Source organism: Scyliorhinus torazame, chromosome 5, assembly GCF_047496885.1.
Source record: "Scyliorhinus torazame isolate Kashiwa2021f chromosome 5, sScyTor2.1, whole genome shotgun sequence".
Lineage (NCBI taxonomy): Eukaryota > Metazoa > Chordata > Chondrichthyes > Carcharhiniformes > Scyliorhinidae > Scyliorhinus > Scyliorhinus torazame.
In genome coordinates, this window is record NC_092711.1 from 294,612,070 (window position 1) to 294,639,496 (window position 27,427).

Sequence of the window (27,427 nt, forward strand, 5' to 3'; positions counted from 1 at the left end):
CCTTCCTTCCTTCCTTACCTTCCTTCCTTCCTCTCTTCCTTCCTTCCTTCCTTCCTTCCTTCCTTCCGTCCTTCCTTCCTCCCTCCCTCCTCTCCTCCTCCCTCCTCCCTCCCTCCTCCTCCCTCCCTCCATCCCTCCCTCCTCCTCCCTCCCTCCCTCCCTCCCTCCCTCCCTCCCTCCCTCCCTCCCTCCCTCCCTCCCTCCCTCCCTCCCTCCCTCCCTCCCTCCCTCCCTCCTCCCTCCCTCCCTCCCTCCCTCCCTCCCTCCCTCCCTCCCTCCCTCCCTCCCTCCCTCCCTCCCTCCCTCCTCCCTCCCTCCCTCCCTCCCTCCCCTCCCTCCCCCTCCCTCCCTCCCCTCCCTCCCTCCCTCCCTCCCTCCCTCCCTCCCTCCCTCCCTCCCTCCCTCCCTCCCTCCCTCCCTCCCTCCCTCCCTCCCTCCCTCCCTCCCTCCCTCCCTCCCTCCCTCCCTCCCTCCTCCCTCCCTCCCCTCCCTCCCTCCCCTCCCTCCCTCCCTCCCTCCCTCCCTCCCTCCCTCCCTCCCTCCCTCCCTCCCTCCCTCCCTCCCTCCCTCCCTCCCTCCCTCCCTCCCTCCCTCCCTCCCTCCCTCCCTCCCTCCCTCCCTCCCTCCCTCCCTCCCTCCTCCCTCCTCCCTCCCTCCCTCCCTCCCTCCCTCCTCCCTCCCTCCCTCCCTCCCTCCCTCCCTCCCTCCCTCCCTCCCTCCCTCCCTCCCTCCCTCCCTCCCTCCCTCCCTCCCTCCCTCCCTCCTCCTCCCTCCCTCCCTCCCTCCCTCCCTCCCTCCCTCCCTCCCTCCCTCCCTCCCTCCCTCCCTCCCTCCCTCCCTCCCTCCCTCCCTCCCTCCCTCCCTCCCTCCCTCCCTCCCTCCCTCCTCCCTCCCTCCCTCCCTCCCTCCCTCCCTCCCCTCCCTCCCTCCCTCCCTCCCTCAACCCCCATACACACATTTGTTATATATGAAAAGGCAAACCGGTGGATTGTTTTGGCATTTCCAGAAATCCATCGGCATGTAGAAAATGCAAACTGCTGTTTTCATATTTAGCTTGCTTGGATGGAATCCCTCTAGTGCTGACTGGGCGAAATATGAACATCAGTTTACAATTATTATTATTATTTTTTTTTTGAGCATTCTGGCATCATTGTCAAGTTGCTCTTGTCTGGTTGCTCCACCTACTTCTGAATTTTCTCACTAACTTGGAACAGTTGGGAAAACGATGCTGTATTAAGTTGCATTCACCATGTTTCATAGACCGACATTGAAATAAAAAGCCAGTATTTTGAAGTCCGTAATGAAGCTAGGGTACTGAAGTGAGCCTTGCTGAGACTCACTCAGCAAGTGAGGTGGGGTGGAAGTGAGGGCTTAAGTGGGTCGGTGCAGACTCAATGGACCGAATGGCATCCTTCTGCACTGTATGTTCTATGTTCTAACGGGCTCTGTGACGAGAACTTTATTGCTTCCAAAGTGCAATTGATTGTAATGGGGTCTTCCAGCCTCCAGCTGCAGTGGTATCATCAAACTGTGCAAGCATCCAATCACATTAATAAATTCCTACGATCAGCCAACTAGGAAATGAAAAGCACTAACAGAAACATGGAAGCATAGAAAATAGGAGCAGGAGGAGGCCATTCAGCCCTTCAAACTTTCTCCACCATTCATTACGATCAAGGCTGATCATCCAACTTAGTAACCTGTTCCCGCTCTCTCTCTCTCTCCCCCCCCCCCCCCCCCCCATATCCTTTGATCCCTTTAGCCCCAAGAGTTATATCTAACTCCTTGAAAATATAAAATGTTTTGACCTCAGCTGCTTTCTGGTGGTAGGGAATTCCACAGGCTCACTATTCTCTGGTTATGAGCATGATAGATGAAATGCGTTCATATGTAATATACTTGGATTTCTAAAAAGCATTTGATAAGGTACTTACACAAAAGACTATGTAATAAAATAAGAGCCTGTGGTGTTGGGAACAGTAAACTATTGGCTAATCGATAGAAGATTTTGGGATAAGAGGGGCATTTTCAGGATGGCAACCTGTAACCAATGGAGTGCCACAGGGATCTGTTCTGGAGCCATAATTATTTTTTTAAACGTTTAGAATACCCAATTAATTTTTTCCAATTAAGGGGCAATTTAGCGTGGCCAATCTACCTACCCTGCACATCATTGGGTTGTGGGGGCGAAACCCATGCAAACACTGGGAGAATGTGCAAACTCCACATGGACAGTGACCCAGAGCCGGGATTGAACCTGGGACCTCGACGTCGTGAGGCAGCAGTGCTAACCACTGTGCCACCGTGCTGCCCTCATAATTATTTTTTAATAATATATTGATGACTTGGATGAGGGAAGTGAATGCACTGTTGCCCAGTTTGCGATGACACAAAAATAGGAGGTGGTGAGGATCACCAGACTTGACAGAGGGACGTTGACAGGTTGGTGAGCGGGCGAAAACTTGGCAGATGGAATATAATGTAGAAAAACGTGAAGTAGTGCATATATTGGTAGGAAGAATAAAGGAGCTGAATATTATTTAAATTGAGAAAGCTGCAACACTGAGGGATTTTGGGGTCCTCGTGCATAAATCATAAAGCTAGCATGCAAGCTCAAGTAATTAGGAACGCAAGCCTAATGTTAGTCTTTACTTCAAAGGGGAGTATAAAAATAGGGAAGTCCTGCAAAACGATACAAGGCATTACTTAGACCATACCTGAAATACTGTGAACAGTTTTGGTCCCTTTATCCAAGGAAATATATACTGGCATTGGAGACATTCCAGAGAAGGTTCACAAGGTTGAATCCAGGTATGGAGGGAATTTCTTATGAGGAGAGATTGAGTATGTTGGGCCTGTACTTATTGGAGGTTAAAAGAAAGAGAGGCGACCTTTTATTGAGACATATTGGATTCTCGGGCATATAGAATCATAGAATTTACAGTGCAGAAGGAGGCCTTTCGGCCCATCAAGTCTACATCGGCCCATCAAGTCTACATCGCCCCTTGGAAAGAGCACCCCACCCAACCTTTTTTGGACACTAAGGGCACTTTATCATGGTCAATCCATCTAACCACCTATCCTGCACATCTTTGGGCTGTGGGTGGAAACTGGAGTACCCGGAGGAAAACCACGCAGACACGGGATGAACGTGCAGACTCCGCACAGACAGGGACCCAAGTCGGAATCAGACCTGGGACCATGGAGCTGTTAAGCAACTGTGCTACCGTGATGCCCACAGGGTAGATACTGAGAGGATGTTTCTTATTGTGGGAGAGTCTAGGACCAGAGGGCATGATCTCAGAGTATTAAGACCGATGAGGGGGAATTTCATCTGAGGGAAATCTTTACTGGCGAGGCTGGGTTATTAAGTATGTTCAAAGCTGAGAAAGAGAATAAAGTGTGATGGGGATAGGCGGGTAAGTGGAGTTGAGGTTTGTATCGGATCAGTCATGATCTCATTGAATGGTGGAGTAGATTTAATGGGCAGAGTGGCCTACTTCTGTTCCTCCGTCTTATGGTCTCTGGATGACGAAATTTCTCCTCATCGTAGTTCTAAATGACCTACCCCGTATCCCTGGTTCTGGACGCCCCGCCATCAAAAACATCCTTCCTGTATCTGCCCTGTCTCGTCCTATTAGAATTTTATAGGTTTCTGTGAGATCCCTCCCCCTCATTCTTCTAAACTCCAGCGAATATAATCCTAATTGACTCAATCTCTGCTCGTACGTCAGCGCCGCCATCCCAGGAATCAGTCTGGAAAACCTTCACTGCATTCCTAGATAGCAAGAACACCTTCCTCGACTAAGGAGACCAAAACTGCGCACACTATTCCAGGTGTGGTCTCACCAAGGCTCTGTATAACTGCAGCAAGACATCTCTGTTCCTGTACTCTAATCCTCTCGCTATGAAGGCCAATATACATTTGCTTTCTCCACTGACTGCTGCACATGCATGCTTACTTTTAGTGACTGGTGTACAAGGACACCCAAGTCTCGTTGCACATTCCCCTTTCTCAGTCCATAACCATTCAGATAATCTGCCTTCCTGTTTTTGCTGCCGAAGTGGATAACTTCCACATTTATCCACAATATACTGCATCTGCCATGCATTTGCTCACTCATTCAACTTGTCCAAATCACAATGAAGCATCTCTGCATCCTCCTCATAGCTCGCCTTCCAACCCAGCTTTGTGTCACCTGCAAATTTGGAGATGTTCCATTTAATTCCCTCATCTAAATCATTATTTGTCAAGCATGTTTGCTCTTTTTTGTAATTCCATGCTGACTGTCTGGTCCTATCACTGTTTTCCAATTGCCCTGCTGTTAAACATCGCATTTTCTCCTCGATCTGCGTCAGGCTGACTGGCCTATGATTCCTTGTTTCTCTCTACATCTTTTTAAATAGTGGCAATTACATTAGCTAGCCTCCAATCTGTAGGAACAGCTGCAGATTCTACAGAATCTTGGAAGATGACTACCAATGCACCCACTATTTCTAGGTCCACTTTCTTAAGTACTCTTGGGATGTCGATTATCAGGCTCTGGGGATTTACCAGCCTTCAATCCCATCAATTTCCCCAAACCATTTCCCTACAGAATACTGATTTCCTTCAGTTCCTCCCTTTCACTAAACGCTGTGTTTCCCAAAAACTCATTTGTGTCCTCCTTTGTCAAGACAGAACCAAAGTATGTATTTAGTTGGTCTGTCATTTCTTTGTTCCCAATGTAAAGTCCCCTATTTCTGACTATAAGGAATCTTCAGTTGTCTTCACCAATCTTTTCACCTGTAGAAACTTTTACAATCCGTTTTAATGCTCCCCACAACTGTACTCTTGTACTCTTATTTTCCCTGTCTCACCAATTCCTTGGTCCTCCTTTGCTGAATCCTAAACTGCTCCCAATCCCCGGGTCTGCTGTTGTACTGGCGAATTTTTATGCCTCTTCCTTGGATTTAATGCTAACTCTAATTTCCCTTTTAAGCCATGGTTTGGCCACCAATATGAAGTCTAGGATGGCCTACTCTCTAGTTGGTTCCTCAACGTACTGGTCCAGAAAAACCATTCCGTACACACTCCAGGGTTTTGTCCTCTACGGTATTGATACTAATTTGATTTGCCCAATCTATATGCAAATTAAAGTCACCCATAATTATAGATGTTTCTTTATTACCTGTGTCTCTGCATTCACCTCTACAGTTTGGGGTCTTTAGACAGCTCTCACTATTGTTTTTTGACCCTTGGTGTTTCTCAGCTCTACCCATACAGATTCCACATCATTGGCGCTAATACCCTTCCTCTCGTGTTAATTTCATCTTTGACCAACAATGGAACTCCACTGCCTTTTTTTGTCTGTCCTTTCTAAATACTGAATACCCCTGGAAGTTCAGTTCCCATCCCTGGTCATGTCTCCGAAATCCCAACTACATCTATTTGTGGAATTAATTCAGCCACTTTATTGTGACTATTCATGCATTAAGGCACAAAGCCTTGAGGTTTGTCTTTTTGACATTCCTTGTCCCGGCTGCAATCTCTGTCACTGTGGCCATTTTGATTCTGGCCTTTGGTTTCTCTGCCCATCATATTTCATATTCCCCTTTCTGTCTTTTGTTCTTATCCTTGTTTCCCCCTCCTGTGACTAATGATTATTGCTTTTTAAAAAAACTTTACACAGAGCTTTGTTCGATGGTCTTAGAATGTCTATCCAGGCATGCTGTCTTTTGAAAATGATACGGTGTTGTTTGTCCCATTTATCTGGTGATTGGAAGTGTTGTACTCCCATATTGAATGATTTTATAGGCAAAATCAAAGTCTGGGATGTACACATGGGGCTATGGTAGAAGCTGAAATATCATGAATAAACTTTTAAAAAACCTCATGATCATAATGGAGACATTTAATAACACCTTTTTCAGGGCCACATTTTTGTTTTGCAGTAGTTATTTCTCAGATTGCCGTTAAAACCCCTCGCTGAAGAAGGCTTAAAAAAAAGGATTTACTAACAGCGATGTGAGAGTGGACAAGGGCAAGATCAATTGCCGTTGCTGATTTCTGGGTATGGGGGAGTGGGGGAGCGTTGCCGGCTATGGTGAAGCAGGGAATGACAGATCACCACTTGAAGATTATCAGAAGCACCGGTGAACACACAGACCCTGACGTTGTGGTCAGATTCAGAGGGCAACATTGGTGATGAATGCTGACAGTTCACCATCTAAACAGCCGCACATTCCGGCCAGACCATATGCGATTCTGTTAGTCATCTTGTATTCTAGATTGGTTTTATTGATAGTTAATAAACTTCAGAATAGAATCCTGATGGCTGTATTTCCTCTTAAGGCATGTAAGTAATAATTCTCATGTGTTTTCTTAAAAGTAATTGTTTTCTCATTGTGATATTTCATTTTGTGAAATGTGAAAAATTGAATGTACCTGCTGTACTGTTAGAGGAAGCTTGTGGGAGATTGTGATTTAACTTTTTAACATTTGGAGCCTGCAATACAGTAACCACAAATTTCATTCTAATTTTGTTCTATATAAAATCTAAGAATTTACTCATTTTAAAAAAAACTATTCTCGACGTGTACTCTCTGGGTGGATGGCAGGTTGAAACAAAGATTTAGGGGACATAATGAGGTAGGAAACCTTTCAAGCATTAACATCATCAGCTTTAAATGTAATTTTGGCTCTGGCCTGCTTTCAAGATTAGAGATTTCCTCCTTCCCGACCCATAATCTTCCATAATTGTTGCATTGGCCACATGTTACCAATTGTTATCTCCAGATTGAAAATGTTGTCGTTGTCAAGGAAAGAGACTGAAAATTCATAGCGTTGATGTTTTTTCTTGGACTAACCACCTCCTCCACCACAGAAAAGTGCATGGCCATTTTGACTTTCATGAAGAAATTGGAAGCTATTGGAGTGAATTTGATTTACTCCATCTCTAAAATTTATGCAAGAGGTTCAGGTGAGTCTCCATTTACAACCTCCCTGGAATAGCCTCTAATGTCTTTGTCCGAGCTATGTTCGATGGTCTTAGAATGTCTATCCAGGCATGCTGTCTTTTGAAAATGATACGGTGTTGTTTGTTCCATTTATCTGGTGATTGGAAGTGTTGTACTCCCCATATTGAATGATTTTATAGGCAGTTGGATACGTTGTAGATACTTGTGGTATTATAACTTGGTATAGCTCAAGGCAGGATCACTAAGACTTTCTGTCCCATTTGTTTCATATCTGTATCGAGGAATTCTGATGAACCCCAGTACAAATCCTTGGGACAGCACAGAGCAAAGAGCAATTTAATCTTGTGATCTTCAGTAGTGTAAGATGTATCCAAGAAATTCTTCTTTATAATTTCAGAATCCTTGTACATGCATAAATATGTGTCTTGGCCATGGTGAGATTTGCCCAAAAAGATGTGGGATAAATTTGTGTCAAAAGAAGAAAAAGCAAACTTTCATTTAATGTAGTACCTGCCACAATTTCTAAGTCCTTTGCAGAAATTGAAATACTTTTGAAATGTAGTCACTGTTGTAATGTAGGGAAGCATGATGGTCAATTTTCACTTGAAGAATAATAATTAAATAACCAGATTGCCCTTTTCAGGTTTTAAAGGATAAATATTGGACAGGACTTTAGGAAGAACTGTCCTGCACTAGTTCAAATAGTGCTTTAGATAATTTTCAATCACTTGAGAAGGCAGACAGAGCTCCATGTTATGCTTTATGTAAGAGATTGCAGCGGTCCCTCAGTACCAAATTGAAGTGCCAGCCTAGGTTCTAGGCTCAAGTCTGCAGTGACACTTGAACCAGCCTTAAAGTACAGCCCTCCGACTGAGCCAGGATTGATGCCTAAAGAAGATAATGTTAGAGAGGGAGGAGGGCTGTACCCTACACCATTCTGGAGGATGCCAACCTCGGTGGTGTTGTCATTTTGCTATAGTCCAGACTATGGGCTGTAGATAGGACTTTAAACTAAATAGATGGGTTCAGGTGTATGGAAAATTAGAAAATCAGAGGGTGGCACAGTGGTTAGCACTGCTGCCTCACAACGCCAGGGACCCAGGTTCAATCCTGACCTTGGGTGACTGTCTGTATGGAGTTTTCACGTTCTCCCATTATCTACGTGGGTTTCCTCCCGGTGCTCCGGTTTCCTCCCACAGTCCAAAGATGTGCAGGTTAGGTAGATTGGCTAAATTGCCCCTTAGTGTTCAAAAAGCTAGGTGGGGTTACTGAGTTACAGGGATAGTTGGGGTGTGGGCCTAGGTAGGGTGCTCTTTCAGAACGTCGGTGCAGACTTGATGGGCCGAATGACCTCCCTCTGTACTGCAGTGATTCTATGAAAGTCAAGGAGAAGGTAGGAGACGGCGAGGTGGGTTGTTACCAGAAAATAAAAAGAAAGGACAGAACATGTGACTATTGCACCAAGGAATCAAACATGAGTAGGGAAATTTGATAAAAGAAACTTGTCTCTGAATGCACAGAGCATTTAGAGCAAAATGAATGAGTTAACAGTGCAAATAGAGACAAAAGGGTATGATTTGGTGTTGATTACTGAGACATGGTTTCAAGAAAACCAGGTCTGGGAGTTGAATATCCAAGGGTACTCAGTATTTCGGGAAGATAGGTAGAAAGGTAAAGGAGCTGGTGTAGCTTTGCTGGTAAAGGAAGGGATCAGTTCTGCAGTGAGAAATGATACAGGCACTGGCGATCAAGACGTGGAATTGGTCTGGGTAGAAATAAGAGGAGCAAAGGAAAGAAGTCCCTGGTGGGAGTAATCTATAGGTCCCCAAACAGTAGTTGCGCAGTGTAAACCAGAAAATATTGGAGCTTGTTTTAAAAAAAAAAAAAAGTTAGGACAATAATCATGGGTGATTCTAATATGCATATAGACTGGATTAATCAAATTGGCACAGGTAGCCTCGAGGGAGAGGTAATTGAATGTATTAGAGATTGTTTCTTGGAGCAATATGTTGTGGAACCAACCAGGGAGGAGGTTTTGGTATTGTGCAATGAGGACGGATTAATTAATGACCTCTTAGTTAAGGATCCTCTCGGGAATAGTGAACATAGCAAGCTGGAATTTCAAATTCCGTTTGAGGGTGAGAAACTGGAGTTCCACACTAGAGTTAAACAAAGGTAATTACATCAGCATGAGGACAGATTTGGCCCAAGTGGACTTGGCAGGAAGGCTAAAAGGTAGGGCAGTTAATGAACGGTGGCAGTTTATGGAGATACTCCATTCCTCCCAACTAAATAAATTCCAGAGAGGAAGAAAGATTGCCAGAATGGGGAAAAAAACATCTATGGCTAAGCAAGGAAGTGAAAGATAACATAAAGACAAAAACTGAGACATAACATATTGCAAAGGCCAGTGGCAGGCTGGAAGTTGGGAAACTTTTAAAAATCAGCAAAGGGTTACTAAAATAGTAATAAAAAGAGCAAAGGTAAATTATGAAAGAAAGCTAGTGCAAAATATAAACAAGGAAAGCAAAAGCTGCTCTCTGTATATAAAAGCAAAGAGAGTAGCTAAGGTGAATGTTGGTCCCTTGGAGGATGAGGCCGGAGTGTTAAGTGGGGAGCACAGAAATGGCAGAGATTCTAAATCAATATTTCCTCTGTTTTTATGGTGGAGGACATTTCATGGTGGGGTGACACAATGATTAGCACTGCTGCCTCACAGCACCAGGACCCGAACTCTATTCCAATCTCTGGTGACTATGTTGAGTTTGCACATTCTCTGTGTCTGCGTGGGTTTCCTCTGGGTGCTTTGGTTTCCTCCCACAGTCCAAAGATGTGAAGATTAGATGGATTGGCTGTGCTAAATTGTCTGTGTAGGGTGGTCTTTCAAATGGTCGATGCAGACTCGATTGGCCGAATGGCATCCTGCACTGTGGGGATTTTATGATTAGTACCATCCCAATAGTAACAGATAAGAGGTAATGAAGGGAGGAACTTAGAACAATCATCATTGATAGGGAAAAAGTACTAAACAAACTATTAGGATTGAAGACCGGCAAGTTCCCAGGGCCTGATAGTCTACATCCTAGTGTCTTCAAGGAAGTGGCAGCGGAGATGGTGGATCCATTGATTACAATATTCCAAAATTTCCTGGATGCGGGAAAGGTTCCAGTGGGTTGGAAAAATGCTAATAACACTCTTATTCAGGAAGTAGGAAACAATGGACCAGTTAGTTTAACATCTGTCATTGGGAAATTGTTAGAATCTATTATTAAGGAAGTAACAGGACATTTAGAAAGTCAAAATGCAATCCATCAGTCAGCATGGTTTTATGAAGGGTAAATAGCGTTTGACAAATTTGCTGGACTTCTTTGAAGATGTAACAAGCCAAGTGTACAATGGACATCCTGTAGATGTTGTATATCTGGATTTCCAGAAGGCATTTGATGCCGCACAAAAGATACAACCGGTAAGATTACATGTGATTAGGGGTGATTTATTAGCTTGGATAGAGGACTGGCTAACCGACAGAAGGCAGTGAGTCGGGATAAATGGGTCTTTTTCTGGTTAACAAGATGTAACTAACAGGGTGCCACAGAATTCTGTCCTCAGGGCCCCAACTAATATATATATATAAAGATGATTTGCATGTACGGATAGAAGGTACTATAGTCAAATTTAGATATAGATCGGTTAGGTGAGTGGGCCAAAATTTGGCAGATAGAGGTGCGGCACGGTGGCGCAGTAGTTAGCACTGCTGCCTTATGGCGCTGAGGGCCTGGGTCACTGTCCGTGTGAAGGTTGCATGTTCTCCCTTGTCTGCGTGGGTTTCCTCCGGGTGCTCCAGTTTCCTCCCACCAGTCCCGAAAGACGCGTTGTTAGGTAATTTGGACGTTCTGGATTCTCCCTCTGTGATCCCGAACGGGCGCCGGAATGTGGCAACTAGGGGCTTTTCACAGTAACTTTGTTGCAGTGTTAATGTAAGCCTACTTATGACAAATATTATTTTTATTACATTCTCCCCATGTCTGCTTAGGTCTCACCCCCACAACCCAAAAGATGTGCCAGGCAGGTGGATTGGCCATACTAAATTGCCCCTTAATTGGAAATGGTTTTTTAAAATTGGCATGTGAAGCTTAACGTGGTCAGAGAAATGGAAAGGCAATGTATTATCTAAATGGCGAGAAACGTCAGAGTGCTTCGGTGCAGAAGGATCTGGGTGTCATTGTGCATGAATCACAGAAAACTAGTATGCTGGTACAGCAGGTAATGAGGCCAAATGAAATTTTGGCTGTTACAGCTTTGGAGTCGAGTATAAAAGGAGGGAAGTGTTGCTGCAACTGTACAAGGCATTGTTAAGACTGCACCTGGAGTATTGTGAACAGTTTTGGTTCCCTTATTTAAGGAGGGATGTAGTTGCATTAGAAGCAGTTCTGTGGAGGTTCACTGGATTGATTCCGGAGATGAGGGGTTTGCCTTATGAAGCAAGATTGACCAGTTTAGGCCTATATACACTCTGGTTCTGATTTTAGAAGAATGAGTGGAGACCTAATTGAGGTATATAAGATAATAAAGGTATTGCCGAAGTAGACATGGAGGGGATGCTTCCTCTTGCTTCCAGCCGAAAGACGTGCAGTTGGGTGAATTGGATATTAAGTGTACTCGAACAGGCGCCGGAGTGTGGCAACTAGGGGATTTTCACAGTAACTTCATTGCAGTGCTAATGTAAGCCTACTTGTGACACTAATAAAGATTATTATTATTAGAACAAAAGGTCACAGTTTTAGGATAAGGGATAGCATATTTAAAACAGAGATGAGGAGAAATTACTTCTCAAAGTGTTTTGAATCTGGAATTCACTGCAGAGTGCGTTGGATGCTGGGACAGTGAGTAAATCTAAGGAGGAGATGGACAGATTTTTAATTATTAAAAAGGTTATTGGGAACAGGCAGGAAAATGCAGTTGAGGCTGAGAGGAAATCAGCCATAATCGTATTGAATGGCGGAGTGGGTTCAAGGGGCTGAATTGCCTACTCCTGCTCATAGTTCTTAGATTCTTATCTCATTGGACTCGTAATCCAGAGGACAAGGAATGTCTTGGGGCCATGGGTTCAAATTCCACCATGGCAGTTGGTGGAACTGAAATAAATTCAATTAATAAATCTGGAATCGAAAGGTCGTTTCATGGTCATCATTACTGAAAATCCGCAATTGTCATAAAAAAAACCCATTTGGTTCACTAGTGCCCTTGAGGGAAGGAACTCTACCGTTGCTTGGTCTGCCGTGTGACTCCAGAGCCATAGCAACGTTATTGACTCTTAATTGCCCTTTGAAATGGCTGAGCAAACCACTCAGTCAAAGGGCAATTAGGTATGAGCAACAAATGCTGGATTTGCCAGTGAAATAAAATGAAAATCGCTTATTGTCACAAGTAGGCTTCAAATGAAGTTACTGTGAAAAGCCCCTAGTCGCCACATTCCAGCGTCTGTTCGGGAAGGCTGGTACGGAATTGAACCGTGCTGCTGGCCTGCCTTGGTCTGCTTTCAAAGCCAGTGATTTAGCCCAGTGTGCTAAACCAGACGCCATAATCTCATGAATGAATAAAGAAAAAAAATGATGGGTGAAGCAGTTGATGAATATCTCTGGTATGTGGCATTGAAGATTGGGACACTGTACTTTGGACAACTGTGCAACATCGTGGTGATGGGCACATTGCAGGTTGCCCAGTACAGGTCCTTCCTTTGTACTCGTGATACATTTTTGTTGTTGATTCGGTACGGAGCTCTAAGGCTTTAATAGCAGCTGATTACCATAGTTACTTGAAGAAAGAAAGGAAAGACTTGCTCATGCAAACAGCAACGTTATAATGAACAGATCTGTTTTTAGTGATATTGATTGAAGGATAATCATTGGTAAGGATATTGGAGGAACTCCCTACTCTCTAAAGTAACGCGGTTCTTCTACATCTATCCGGAAGAGCAGATGGCTCCTCAGTTTAACATTCCAGATCAAAGACAGAATCTGGGTACGTTCTCCCTGTGTCTGCATCAGTTTCCTCCAGGTGCTCCAGTTTCCTCCCACAGTCCCGAAAGATGTTGGATGAATTGGGCATTCTGAATTCTCCCTCACTGTACCTGGACAGGCGCCGTCGTGTGGTGACCAGGGGATTTTCACAGTAACTTCATTGCTGTGTTAATGTAAGCCTACTTGTGACACTAATAAAGATTATTATTATTATTATTATTATGAGGAGAACAAGCCCTCCTGTATCCAGAGCTCAACTCTCTGCAATCCAGGCAGCTGCTTCAGAGGTGTTGTAGCTTCAGGAACACTGTTCAGTGGATTATGATTGTGTGCTATTGTAAGGAGGTGGCAAAACATTGGCATTTTGTTGCAAATTCTGATACTCACCAATTTGGTTGTGATGAAATCCTGTACCTGTTTTTACAATTGTGTCTCCTAGAGAGGATGGGAGCCAGGTAGAATATTTGAAGTCTTTGGGGTTGAGGTAAACCAGGGTACCATGCCTTGTGATGAACATTCAAAACAAAGTCTGTTTTCTGCGGTTGATACTTTAATCCAATAGCTGACAAAACAGTGTTTTAGTCCTCCAAGGTGCAGTTGATGATTAGCCAGGCTCACTGATGGAACCTGGAGGTTGTAACTACTGTACAGACGTTGGGATTCTTTTTATTTCACTCCAGGTTACCCTGCTAGCCAGTACACAAATAAAGAATGGTTCTGCTCTGAGAAGCAACAGGAAGCTCATCAATACATGTGCTGTTTGACTGTGTGCTGTTAACTAGTTTAACAACACTGTTATTTCTGTATGCACTTGTGGCGCCCTAGCCTCCGCAGTTGGCTCTTCTGCCACGCACTAAAACACTCACATTCCACTTATAGGATCATATTCTAATGAATGAACCTCGTATTGGGCAAACTTGGGTTGCATGCATAGTTTTCTCAGGTTTGAGTTCGAGACTTTTGAACGTGGTGTTACAATCCCTGTAGAGAACAATAAAAAAAATTAAAAGCTATGAATTTCCCATTAACCAATGCAAAGGAATTGCACAACAAGGTTTCAAGTGTGAAGACTTTTACTGTAACATACAAATTAAAATCAACATTGACTAACATTACTTAGCAGGAAAGTAATGCATTAAACTACAGAAAAGCTATCCGTAGTAACTTTTTAACAACCGAAAACCCCGCTGCACTTTTATACGTTACAGCACATTCTCAGTAGATATTTAGCCTTGCATTTAAAGTTCCAAATGTCTCCTGGTGATTCAACAGACACTCTTCTCCCTACCTCACCTGCTGTGAATCTTGCAGTACCCTTTTGAACAAAGTCTCCTTCACTCAATCTTCTGAGCATACTTGAATAGATGTCCAGCAGCAAGGCACCCACTGGTGACTACTTATTCTTCAGCTCTCCACAGCAAGCTGCAATCCTTCAAGCAGGGGTTCTGTCCTCACCTGCACTCCACTTGGTGATTAACTCCAAAGCCATCCTTTTCTGCTTGACAAAGCAGCACCTGCTTTTGGTCTGACTGCTTCTTGAGAGTCTGTATGGCATCCCGGCCATGTGGGTGGGTCTGTTGCTGAACGGAGTTCATACAACTTCACACCATCCCCTGTTCCAGGGCATTCTGTTTCAACTTTAATTAAAAGAGTTTAAAACCTAACCATGTTTTGACGTCTAACAGTCATAACAATTGCGATTAGTTTTGAAGCACATTAACTGACTACAATAACGGTAAGATTTTTTTTGATCAGTCAGCAACGTTACAAATGACTCATTAGTTTGTCAGCTGTTCAGTATGATTATGAAGCAGTCTCAACGCTAACTTCCATAGTCAGCAGAATACCTTGCCGTACTAGATTATGCTTTTTGAGATGCATTTTATTTATTTTTCTCAGTTGTCACTTTTTTTAAGGCAATGACTTGTACTGGGTATATATACATGGTTCCTGGTTGCCTCCTGTACAATGGCCTATCTTTATGTCAGTCTACATATTTCGTGTTGGTATGGTATTTTTCCATTTGAGCCTGATCCATTCTTCATCTGTAAACTGTGCAGGCAGCATGGTAGCATTGTGGATATCACAATTGCTTCACAGCTCCAGGGTCCCAGGTTCGATTCCGGCTTGGGTCACTGTCTGTGCGGAGTCTGCACATCCTCCCCGTGTGTGCGTGGGTTTCCTCCGGTTGCTCTGGTTTCCTCCCACAGTACAAAGATGTGCAGGTTAGGTGGATTGGCCATGATAAATTGCCCTTAGTGTCCAAAATTACCTTTCGGGTTGGGTGGGGTTGCTGGGTTATGGGGATGGGGTGGAGGTGTTGACCTTGGGTAGGGTGCTCTTTCAGAGAGCCGGTGCAGACTTGATTGGCTGAATGGCCTCCTTCTGCACTGTAAATTCTATGATAATCTATGATGAAGGGTGACAACGCAGCAACTTCGAAAAAGTATCCTTGGTGGTTAATATTTTACTCTGGCGGTTAAGTTTTTTCTCTCATAGCTCAGAGATACTTGTTTAAACATTGAGGAAACTTCTATTCAGTCTGTGCAACAGATTTGTTGTTCGTGTACATGATTGGTAACATGTACATTTGAGCTATTTTAATCACAGATCTGATTTGCAGGGCAGGTTCGAAGGGCTGCATGGCCCTCCTATTTTCTATGATTTCCTTCCACTTGCTGCATTGAATTCGGCTTGCCTGAATTGGGTATCCTTACAATGCTGCAACTAAACAAAAAGCTGGGCTCAAGGCTGCTTTTCTGTGTTAATTGGCACATACGCACATCACAAGTATTCCAGTGATGCGGTTGAGTTTTGCCGTGCCTATAAATCCTTCTGAGTTATGCAGTATTCGTCATGAGTGCCACATCACATTCAGTGTAGATTTATATATTTAAAACCAAAAGTACAGGAGGAACAATATAAGTTTAGTAGTGGCTTGAAAAAAACATTTGCTCACCAAATGGTGTGAGATTTAGACTTTTTTTGGATGGGCAGAACAGAGATTTTGAATGGATGTACAGATAACGAACAATAATAAGGAAATGGTAGGGGTCAAAATAATTTTTTAAAATGTAAATTGGAGTACCCAATTCATCTTTTCCAATTAAGGGACAATTTAGCATGGCCAATCCACCTAGCCGGCACATCTTTGTGTTGTGGGGGTGAAACCCACGCAAACACGGGGAGAATGTGCAAACTCCACACGGACAGTGACCCACGGCTGGGATTTAACCTGGGACCTCGGTGCCATGAGGCAGCAATGCTAACCACTGTGCCACCGTGCTGCCCTAAAAAAAAAAAAAAATTCTGAGGGTGGTTTTTGTGATTTTCTTGAGGACAACTTATTGATTTTTGCGTGGCAGTGTTTCAAGGGCTTCTCGACGGTTGGCCTCCAGTAAGGGACACAAAAGTACAAGAGACTTGATGCTGAGCAGACAGGCAAGAATCCAACAACAATTAGACAGTGTTGCTTCACTCACTACCCTGCCTCCTCCTCCGCCAGTCATCCTCCTCCAGTGGCTGAGACTAAAACAAACCTAAGGTCCCGAAGGTTGGGCGCTTCTGGATCAACAACACATCTTTTTCTGCATATTATATGCAATATATATATATATGCAATTATATGCATAAATAAAATGAACTGTAAGTGTGCAAGTAAGCATGTTGCCTCTCTTCTCCCACTTTCTAGCAACTTACAATTTTAAATTCCTTTACATGGACAAAATAGGCACTTTAATTTACACATCTGTCTGGAAAGACGAGAAAATAGGAATAGAAATGAGTTTCAGCTGTGGGTAACCTGCTCCCCATGTATCTGAGGGAGATTGTCCATACTCTTTCTGTGTTCGTTGAGTCATTCTGTTGTATTTAATAAACTTAATGACAACCATCTGATGGTCTTGTCTGGACTGGCCTGGAGCTGGCCTGATTGTTTTGGAAGAAGATGCTGACAGCAGCAGTGTGAACTAGACATTTTGGAAATGGAAATCTATTTTCTCCTCTTCCACCAGAATCATTTGTTTCCAGTAACATTAGAATTACGTTTGATCCCTACAATTGTAGTGGCAGGGTTTGCACTTTGGTTCATGATATTTATAGTTCTTGCACACTTACAGCTGCTTTAGGATTTCTGCATTAGTGTATTCCTTTTCCTCCCTTCAGTACATTCTGCTTTGGTGTGTGAACCTGTATACAAGGTATCAAAGGTTGTGGCAACATAATAGGCGGTTTTATTGTGACAGGTATAGTAATGGCGATGCTGCTGACCTCTAAAGAAAACTGTGCAGTCTCTTGCGCAGACTTCCCTATCTCTGTCAACAATTTCAATCTAGCACCAAATCAAGGTGACTGTCAAGCATCTAGGAGTGATGATATCATCACGCAGTGTTAGCAGCCAGTCACATTCAAGCATTCTCACTCAACAAGGAAATTGAACCCGCGGAATCCCTTAACTTTTTAATTAAAACATTTTAAAGATAAAAATGGAAGTGAGACAGATGTACTTCCACGTGGGATTAAAGTAGAAACTGAAGTATCATAAACAAAATGTGGAATTTCTTGATGAAAAATTTGACATTTTGGGGCCCTTGGGCCATTTAGCAGTAAAACCCAGTTACACTGTGTTTATCAAGGTGTAACATTTTCAATGGTCTTTTACAGCAATACCAAGAATATGAGTGGATATTCGCTCTGTACAATGATGCCTAATTGATTGCGGCTTGAGAGCCCTCGAAAGCACATCCTCTGGAGAATTGTACAATCGCTGTCAGGAACCTCTGGATTCCTGTGTTTAATTGGACATAGGTGGACTTCAGGTGGTGGACTCCAGGTGGCAAAGGTGTGCAGAATGGCATAGGGAGAGGGAGTGATGTATCATTTTCATGTATGGCAAATATATTCTCTGAGTTGGTGATGCAACTTTCGCTTTAAACATCCCAAAGAAGTAACTAAAAGACGGGTTTTGCAGTATACGAATGGTGAAGTTTGATATGCCATTTCACTCAATCACCCAGACAATCCAACCTTGAGCACTGCTCCATGTGATGAAATGGAAAAAGATATAATTTTCATCTGAGTTCAGAGCAGGCAATTATAAATTTGTGACATGCTCATAGGGGAACAATTGTACCATGTTAACAAAGTTGTTATGTTTCCATCAACCATCAGGATAATTTTGCCAAACCATTTATGGTACCGATGGATAAAGATAAGTGTAGTCCTCCGGTCAAGGTGCTAAATTGGGGAAAGGAAGGCTAATTACAACAATATTGGGCAGGAACTGAAGAATAAAGATTGGGGACAGATGTTTGAGGGCAAATCAACATCTGGCATGTGGGAGGCTCTCAAGTGTAAGTTGATAGGAATTCAGGACTGGTACGTTCTATAAGGATGAAGGATAAATATGGCAAGCTTCGGGAACCTTGGATAACGAGAGATTTTGTGAGCCTAGTCAAAAAGAAAAAGGAAGCATTTTCAAGGCTAGGAGGCTGGGAACACATGAAGCAAGTGTGGAATACAAGAAAAGTAGAAAGAAACTTAAGCAAAGAGAAAGGAGGGCTGAAAGGGGTCAGGAAAAGTCATTGGCCAGCAAGATTAAGGAAAATCCCAAGGCTTTTTGTACATATAATAAAGAGCAAGCGGGTAGCCAGTGAGAGGGTTGGCCCACTCGACAGGGGAGGGAATCTATGCGTGGAGCCCGAGGAAATGGGCGATGTATTAAATGAGCACTTTGTGTCAGTATTCACCAAAGAGAAGGACTTGGTGGATGAGAGTCTTGGGAAGAGTGTGTCGATAGTTTGGGTCATGTTGAGATCAAAAAGGAGGAGGTATTGGGAGTCTTGAGGCATATGGGCAGATGCTTTGAGTAGAGTAAACACGACAGCAACATGCGCCAGGCTCAGTCTGATCCAGTTCAAGGTCGTACATCGGGCCCACATGACGGTGGCCCGGATGAGCAAATTCTTTGGGCTGGAGGACCAGCGAACCATGTACACATGTTCTGGGCGTGTCCTGAACTAAGGGGTACTGGCAGGGATTCGCGGACGTCATGTCCCGGGTATTGAAAACTAGGGTGGCAATGAGTCCTGAGGTGGCAATTTTGGGGGTTTCGGAGGACCCGGGAGTCCAGGAAGAGAAAGAGGCTGACGTCTTGGCCTTTGCTTCCCTGGTAGCCCGGCGACGAATACTGTTGGCATGGAGGGACTCAAAGCCCCCAAAGTATGGCTTTCGGACATGGCGAGCTTTCTCTGGCTGGAGAAAATTAAGTTCGCCTTGAGAGGATCGCTGTCCGGGTTTGCCCAGAGGTGGCAGCCATTCGTTGACGACTTCGCGGAGAATTAATCATCAGCACGGGAGGGGGGGGGGGTTAGGGTAGCGTAGAGTAGGGGGTTGCTTAGGTAGGTTCTTGTGAGAGGGGAGCCAATGCTTGCATTATGTCTTATTTGCTTTTTGTACACTATGGTATAATGTTGCTATTTTATATGCCAAAAATACCTCAAAATTGTTTATTTAAAAAAAAGAGAAAAACATTAAGGTAGACATGTCCCCAGGGCCTGATGGGATATACCCCAGAATACTGAGCGAGGCAAGGGAGAAAATTGCTGGGGCCTTGAGAGAAATCTTTGTATCCTCACTGGCTACAGGGGAGGAGGTCCCAGAGGATAATACTCTTTATTGTTGCAAGTAAGCTTACATTAACACTGCAATGAAGCTACTGGAGAATAGTCATTTAAGGGTAGCAAGGATAATCCAGGTAATTATAGGCAGAGAAATTATTGGAGAGGATTCTTCGAGACAGGAGTTACTCACACTTGGAAATAAGTGGAAGTATTAGTGAGAGGCAACATGGTTTAGTGAGGGGAGGGCGTGTCTCACTAACTTAATTGAGTGTTTCGAGGAAGTGATGAAGATGATTGATGAGGGTAGGGCAGTGGATGTTATCTACATGGACTTGTATATAAATGATTTGGAGGAAAATATAACTGGTTTGATTAGTAAGTTTGCGGACGCCATAAAGGTTGGTTAGTTAGGCTGCACTTGGAATACAGTGTTCAATTCTGGTCGCCACATGACCAGGAGGATGTGTAAGCTTTGGAGAGGGTACAGGGGTGCAGAAAGGATTTACCAGGATGTTGCCTGGTATGGAGGGCATTAGCGATGAGGAGAGGTTGGAGAAACTTGGTTTGTTCTCACTGGAACAACAGCGGTTGAGGGGCGACCTGATAGATGTCTGCAAGGTTATGAGGGGCATGGACAGATTGGATAGTCAGAAGTTTTTACCCAGGTGGTAGTCAATTACTGGGGGGCACAGGTTTAAGGTGCGAGGGGCAAGGTTTAAAGGAGATGTACGAGGAAAATTGGGTGGGTAGAGCCTGAAACCTGCTGCCGGGAGCAGATACAAAAGTGACTTTAAGGGGCGTCTTGACAAATACATGAATGTAGAGTGGTAGGCTCCCCGGAAGGGTAGGGTTTTTTAGTTCACACAGGCAGCATGGTCGGTGCAGGCTTGGAGGGCTGAACGGCCTGTTCCTGTGCTGTAATGTTTTTTGTTCTTTCTAGGTTTTGTTAGTGGTTTGCAGCTAATCTTCACTGACCTGGTGTACACAACGCAGTAGGACATTAGTAGTCCTATTAAAAGGGCTTTATTCTTAAAGTGTCATGTTTTCAAAGCAGTATATTTACATGTTTTGCAAGAAGTTCAAATATTCACAGGGTTTCTGTTAATGTAAGCAAACACTGAAACATTAATGGCCCTGATACAAATGCTGTCCATCAAAATTAGCAAAGACAGCTTATCTGAATGCACGTTTAAAATGTTTTTTCTCCCAATAATAATTCACATCTTGCTTGGAATTTTGCTGGTGCTGTATAGTTGCAGAAAACCACAAGGTGATCTTTTCTACTGCTTGCAGATTTTTTCTTCGCTTGCCCCCTTACACTTTTCTTCCCTTTTTAAGTTTGCTTTTCATCCTCCTTTACACTTGTATTTAGTTCTGGACAGTTGGTGATTTGCATCAAGCCTTAATTTTTCTTGCTGCTGACCCTAAGCTGGAAAATTCACATTTTATCTTCATCTTCCAGTGTGACTGTTCTGCAGACCTAGGCTCAGAACTTTGCTCAGTGAGATAACTTCCCTTTTACACAAATAGCATCATTGCACGATCATTTGCTCGGTAATTTTATTTTGGATCGGGTGGAGTCTGTGTGAAATTTTCTTTCAGAAATTAATATCATGATGCCTTAAATTAAGTGAGAACAGATTTTTTGGGGGAATAAGAAATATCACTCTGAGGAGTAAGAAATTGTGAAGAAACAGTTAATCTGTATTGAAAGGATGAGTTTGATACTGGGGTTCACTTAATTTCCCTTTAACTTTTTGGCTAGGTCAGAGTAAATTGTTTGTTATATGGAAGAGGCTGACATTACTCTACACAAAAGATGCCCCCCCCACCCCCCCTCCCTCCCTCCCTTAAACACAGTTTCTGCCTTAGCTAGCGTCTAAATCTTCCTTGGTTCTGCAGATAATGTGGGCATTTTTAATAGAGTTCTGGATAGCCAGTGTCAGCACTCTGACTCAGGTGCAGCACTGCCAGTTTTGAACTTGCTGGTGTATTTCTAAGTCACCTTTCTCATCACTTATTCTTCACCTTCTGCAATGGTTATTTTGCGTCATATGTGATGTATAAATATAGGGTGATATTGGCCTAAATTGTTAGTTGCAGCCCTCTCATGACGCAAGCAACAAACCTTGTCTGCCAAGAAATTAAAAATCAGTTAAGCTAATTGAATTTCTGTGGCCCCACTTTGTTGAGAATGTTGGGTGTGAGTGATTTCTAGGCAAATCGCTCATTGTCCAGCCTCTTGCACCATGAAAAATTACCGTTCAGTTGAGCAAAGGGCAGCACACCTTGCTGCCTTTGGGTTATTCAGTGAATTTGCCCATAGGGCGAATAGGAGAGCAAGAGAACATCGAGCTCTCTATATCTGTTGAAGAAAAGAAAGGGAAACTAGTTGAATCTGTAATAGCAGCTTTATTTACTATTGATGTCATAGGCAAAAACATTTGAATTTTCCATGAATGTTGCATTCTTTATAAGATCAACAATATTAAACCTGTGGTTGGAACAAGGCGTGTATTTACAGTACCACCCCCACCCACTTGATTTTTGTTTTTCTACACTGTCCAATAATTCAAATGTGTCACTTGGGAGGAGAAATATTTTAAGGTGGAAAGAATGGGAGAGAGGATAGTTTTCTAGCTGGGAATTATTTTTCAGTTTTGCCAGCCCATTATATCCTCCCACAGAATTAAACAATACCAGGTTCATGTGAGTCTATTTTTAGATGGATTGATGCAATTTAAAGGTGTTATCAACCAGTTTCTGCTTATTGCAGAACTTGAAGGTGTGAACCTTGTTGTTTTATATAATTGTCACCTTTCCTCCCTCACTCCCTCTCACTTTACCAGTGTTGGTATTCCAAGTGCTCTTCCATGAAATTAAATTCTCAAGTATGTGTCTGCTAAACACTGCTGCCCACTGATGAAAGACTTGTGAAGAAGTTATAACCTTCTAATATAGGATTGACCCAGTTGCATAGCAGTTAAAAGTAGCTATACAAAGGTGTTTTTTGGCATCACGTTATGTGCCAAATCCCTTTATAAATACAGTACAATGAACATTGGAATGAACCCCTGACCGAACATCCTGTGATCAGGTAGAGTCGCTTAAAAGAACATCTAGAATAATGAAGATATGACAAATTAAACTCTGCTAAATAATTTTTGGGAATATCTGTAGGTCACAAAGGGCACTGTGTTTGAGAAATCCTTTGGCACACTGCAGCATGATGACATGCAAATGCAGTGCAATTGATGTGTGGCTTCCACTGTTTTCCTCTTCTGACTGACCAAGTGTGATTTAGCTTATTGGATTTAGCTTTCTAGCATGGTAAATGCAGGCTCAGTTGGAATATTCACCTAAAAAAAAACATGTTCTTGATTCATTTTGTGTGTGGGTTTGTTCTGAGCATCTGCCTGAATGTTGGGTAAAAGAGATTGGCTTTTATCATTCCTATATCACATTTTTGCTATTCCTATATCACAATGTGATGAGGGCACTGAAATTTGAATCTGCCTTGGTGACACTTTGATGCTGTAGCTTTGCTGTCTGTCTGATTTGGCCGTTGAAAGGAAACTACAGGCTGTTTAGCATATAGTACAATGATGAAGTATACACCTGTGCTGATTCTGTCAACAATATAATAAAGAGGGCACACCAATGGCTGTTTATTTTTCTACTGGTAGGTTCCATGGACTCAATTATTATTTTAAAAAAAATATGTTTTTCATGTCTTCAAAGTTTTTTTTTGTATAGTCCATACTATTGACTATAAACCATGTTTTAATAAATGGTCTGGCACAGTAGCTCAGGTTGCTACTGCACTTTTACCTGAAGTACATCTATTAGACACAGTCTGGTAAAGTCCGAGTTTGAACCCTCTTCCATTGTTTTGTGGAATTGAATATTTGCCACATCCATGGCATCAATTTGTGATGTACGTTTGTATCCTTCAGTTCAGTTGGAGGATTTATAAATTCTCCATCCTATTTGAACACTCAATCTATGGTTGCAGCAATGAGTCAAAATGCTGATTATTTGGGTGTTTCAGTGAAATAGAGAATATGGAATGTCATGTGTTGAATTTATAGTACCTAGGAGAGCGCTGTTATTCAGACTTCCTCTGCCAAGATGCACTTCTTTCTTCCCCTCACAGCTGCCTACTGTTGGCCAATCACCAGTTCCCACGCATGAAGCTGTGACACCAAAGTCGCCACAAGTCTTAATAGTTTATTCTGCCCATTTGTTGTGATATGTTGGAACATTTTCCCTATCCAGTGAAGAGTAGTAACAGCATTTGGGGTTGAGGCTGTAAACTAGCTGGAAATTGAATGAACAAAAGTCATATCCATAAAGACCACGCATGGCTGCTTTTAAAGTGCAAATGGCTTGAGTGACCCATGACAAATGTACTCATCAACTTCTCTAATATCTAGTTTCTCAGGCTAATTTTAGTTTTCAATCACTTTATTTGCATAGTAAAATCGAGCTTCATTGTAGATAGTTTCCAGTTACCAAAAGTAGCTGTTGGTTGTTATATCAGTCATGTTTTTACATTAGGTCACAATACCACAAGGTAGTATGCTATTGGCTGAAATAATAAACTAGGAATATGTCAACCCTGGATGATATGTTATACTTTTAAAGTAACTGGGTTTGTAAAAATTCTAAAATTCATAGTCAAACGAAAACTGATTTAATTCAGATTTCAAGGTTTTGTAGAGTGCCGAAAATGCACAACAGGTCAATCAGCATTTGAACAGGAAGCTTTTTAGGGTGTAACCTTTCAAAAGAGTTGAAGCTATTTCATTTAAAACTTCATTCTAGGTTATTTTTAATCATTTCTTAAAAATTTCTTTCAGAATTCCATTCGGCATAACCTTTCCTTGCACAGTAAATTCATCCGAGTCCACAATGAAGCTACGGGGAAGAGTTCCTGGTGGATACTTAATCCTGAAGGTGGGAAAAGTGGGAAGTCTCCCAGGAGAAGAGCTGCATCAATGGACAATAATAGTAAACTTGTGAAGAGCAAAGGGAGAGCAGCGCGGAAAAAGGATGCTCTCCAAGCAACCCAAGAGGGGAACGGTGATAGTCCTGGTTCACAAGTTTCCAAGTGGCCTGGAAGTCCCTCTTCTCGCAACAATGAGGATTCTGAGGCCTGGACTAGCTTTAGGCCAAGAACAAGCTCAAATGCTAGTACGTTAAGTACAGGGCGGCTCTCTCCCATAATGCCAGAACAGGAAGATCTGGAAGATGAGCTACATTCTGCACTGACCTACTCTGGCACTTCAAGCAAGTTGCCCTCAACCCTAACTGAAAACATAATTGAAGAACTTGAACTCATTGATAGTTTGAACCTCTTGTCCCCATCATCTACATTATTGCCAACCCAGCAGTCATTGTCCACTGACTTGATGCAACAAAGCTCAACCTACACATTTAGACAACAAAACTCAGCCTCTGGATCGCAGGCTTCTACTTATGGGAACTCTTTTTTTGATCCTTCTGATCTGACGTCTGTGCAGACCCACTTTAGTGTACCTGCAACACTTGAAGCGCTCTTAACTTCAGATTCGCCAACTCATACTGATGTGATGATGAGCCAAGTTGACCCTGTCATGCCACAGACCGGTGGTCGACTGAACAGTGAAAATTTGTTGTTGTTTAACGTTGAATCACTCGGCAGCCCATCTGGTGAGTCAAAGGTTAGCCAGACTAGTCAACGAGGAAAATCTGCAAGTCCATCGGCTACATCTGCTATTGCTAATGCTTTACCTCACACGCTAAGTATGATGGGACCTCCGCCCGATGCAAGCCAAATGCCTACTTTGAAGGCCCAGCTCCAGACACCTGTAAGTCAGGCTCTACAACTTGGCCTGCCATCCACTCGTAACTCAAACAGCAGCACCAATTCTTCAGTAGGGATGAATTCTGAGAATTTTCCGCGAGATCTAGATTTGGATATGTTCATGGAAAGTCTTGACTGTGATGTGGATTACATAATCGACCATGACCTCATGGATGATGAAGGGCTCGATTTCAATTTGGAGCCCATTGCCACTAACCCGTCTTATCCTAACACTTCACAGTCATCCTCTCGTAGCTGGGTACCAAGTTAGCTTCAAAAGCATTACCTGAAGGTAACTAAAATACTTTGTCTTGTCTTCCAAATTCCTACCAGTTTAATTTTCAAAAATAAAGAATTTGGCTGTATGTCACAGGCTGATTTGCCTTTTAAGTGTAGTTTGTTTCCCCTTGTACTCAATCACCTTGCCTAATGCATGTGGAACAGCAGAAGCATTTGATAGATAGGGAGGGATTAAAACAATATTGTCCTTGCGCAGGTAGTCAGGAATATGAATGAGCATGGAAGCAGCTATAAGCAGTTAAAATTATTGTTGCATGGTAAACAGGAGATTCATGGGTAGAACTCTCAAGGCAATTTTCCTGCCTAGGCTTCCAAATAGTTTTTTAAAAAATCTCAGATTGAGGTTTGAGGTGGATCTGGCCATTTGAAAGTTCAAATTTGCAAATGATAATGATTCAACGTAGAACTAGTTTTGGACATATTGTCAAGCATGTTTGAAACACTTAAGTGAGGTTATAGATAAAGTCCATTGTGTCCATCAATTCCACTCTTTATAAACAAACAATGTGAAAACTTTCACCATATGGATTTCTACTCTTTTTGCTTTGTGGTGCATGTTTAAATGCCGTCTCCTCACTTGTTTTGCCATTAGCAGACTGAACATGTTTGATTTTATTTTTTTTGTTTGATGTGATGCTAATCCCTTAACTGGAAATTTCTGAACGGCAATTAATAGATAGGGATATGATGTAGGTCCTGGAACACGTAGCTCTTTCTCTGTTTGCTTACAATTTATAAGATGCAGTGAATTTTGATTCCGTTCTGTTCTGAATGGCAATGACAATTGTCAGCAGTTACTTTTCAATAATAATTATAGTGTACGAAAATTGCTGCATTTTTAACTCTGCATTAAAAAATGGCTACAGTCAGACTGAAAGGAAAATTAATTGATGCTTTACTGCCATTCAAGGGCCAAATTGCCACTGTAATGTTTAAATGTAGACATAATGAACTGAACATAATGTAGAAATGGCCTAATTGTAGGGAAGAACAGCTCTCTATCTAAGGATTTATGAATAGTTTTGACTTGTAAAGTCCTCTGAACCAGGCAGCTATCTATGTTTGAACCAAAGTACATTTTACTTGATATTCTTTGCATATTGTCAATATGGCTTTTTATGTACCAATTTAAAAAAGAAAACTCTTTGCAGTATTATTCAAGTTCAAAGTATTCAAGTTCTGCATTGATATTTAAAACTCATTTTCAATGAAAGAAAACAACTACAGATGCTAGGAATATGAAATAAAAACACAAATTCTGGAAGTTCTCAGCAGGTCTGGCAGCATCTGTGGAGAGAGAAACAGAGTTCATGTTTCAGGTCTGTGAACTTTCACAGCACTGAGAATAGTTTGAATGTAATAGGTTTGAATAAGCGAGGGGTTGAAGGTGGAAAGAACAATTAAAGGGAATGCCTGACTGATTTAACGCCCAAACAATCCATGGTGAAAAGCTGAAGTGGGTAAGTAAAGAAACAAAAGATATGACTAGAGGAGGTGTGAATGGCAGGATCCTGTCCTGCAATCTATAGCCTTGTGGACTCAACATTGGGATCAAAAATTTTAGATCATAACTGTTACCACCATTTTGTTTCATGTTTTCTGTTTGTTGTTTTCTTTTTTCCTCTTGCTTTTAACTCCTTTATTTTGCCTTTGGACAGTTGTTATTTGCACCTCCCTGC

General features: G+C 42.6%; 1 protein-coding gene across 3 annotated transcripts in view; it reads left to right on the plus strand.

The window, feature by feature from the left end:
* The window catches only part of LOC140421221 (forkhead box protein O1-like), a 64,856-nt gene that overhangs the window by 25,386 nt on the left and 12,043 nt on the right, over positions 1-27,427 (plus strand). For all 3 annotated transcript variants that reach the window (XM_072505766.1, XM_072505765.1, XM_072505767.1), the window contains one exon: positions 24,463-25,740. In XM_072505766.1, the coding sequence (XP_072361867.1) occupies positions 24,463-25,719 (1,257 nt within the window). In that variant the 3' untranslated portion in view covers positions 25,720-25,740. The remainder of the gene's footprint in view (positions 1-24,462; positions 25,741-27,427) is intronic.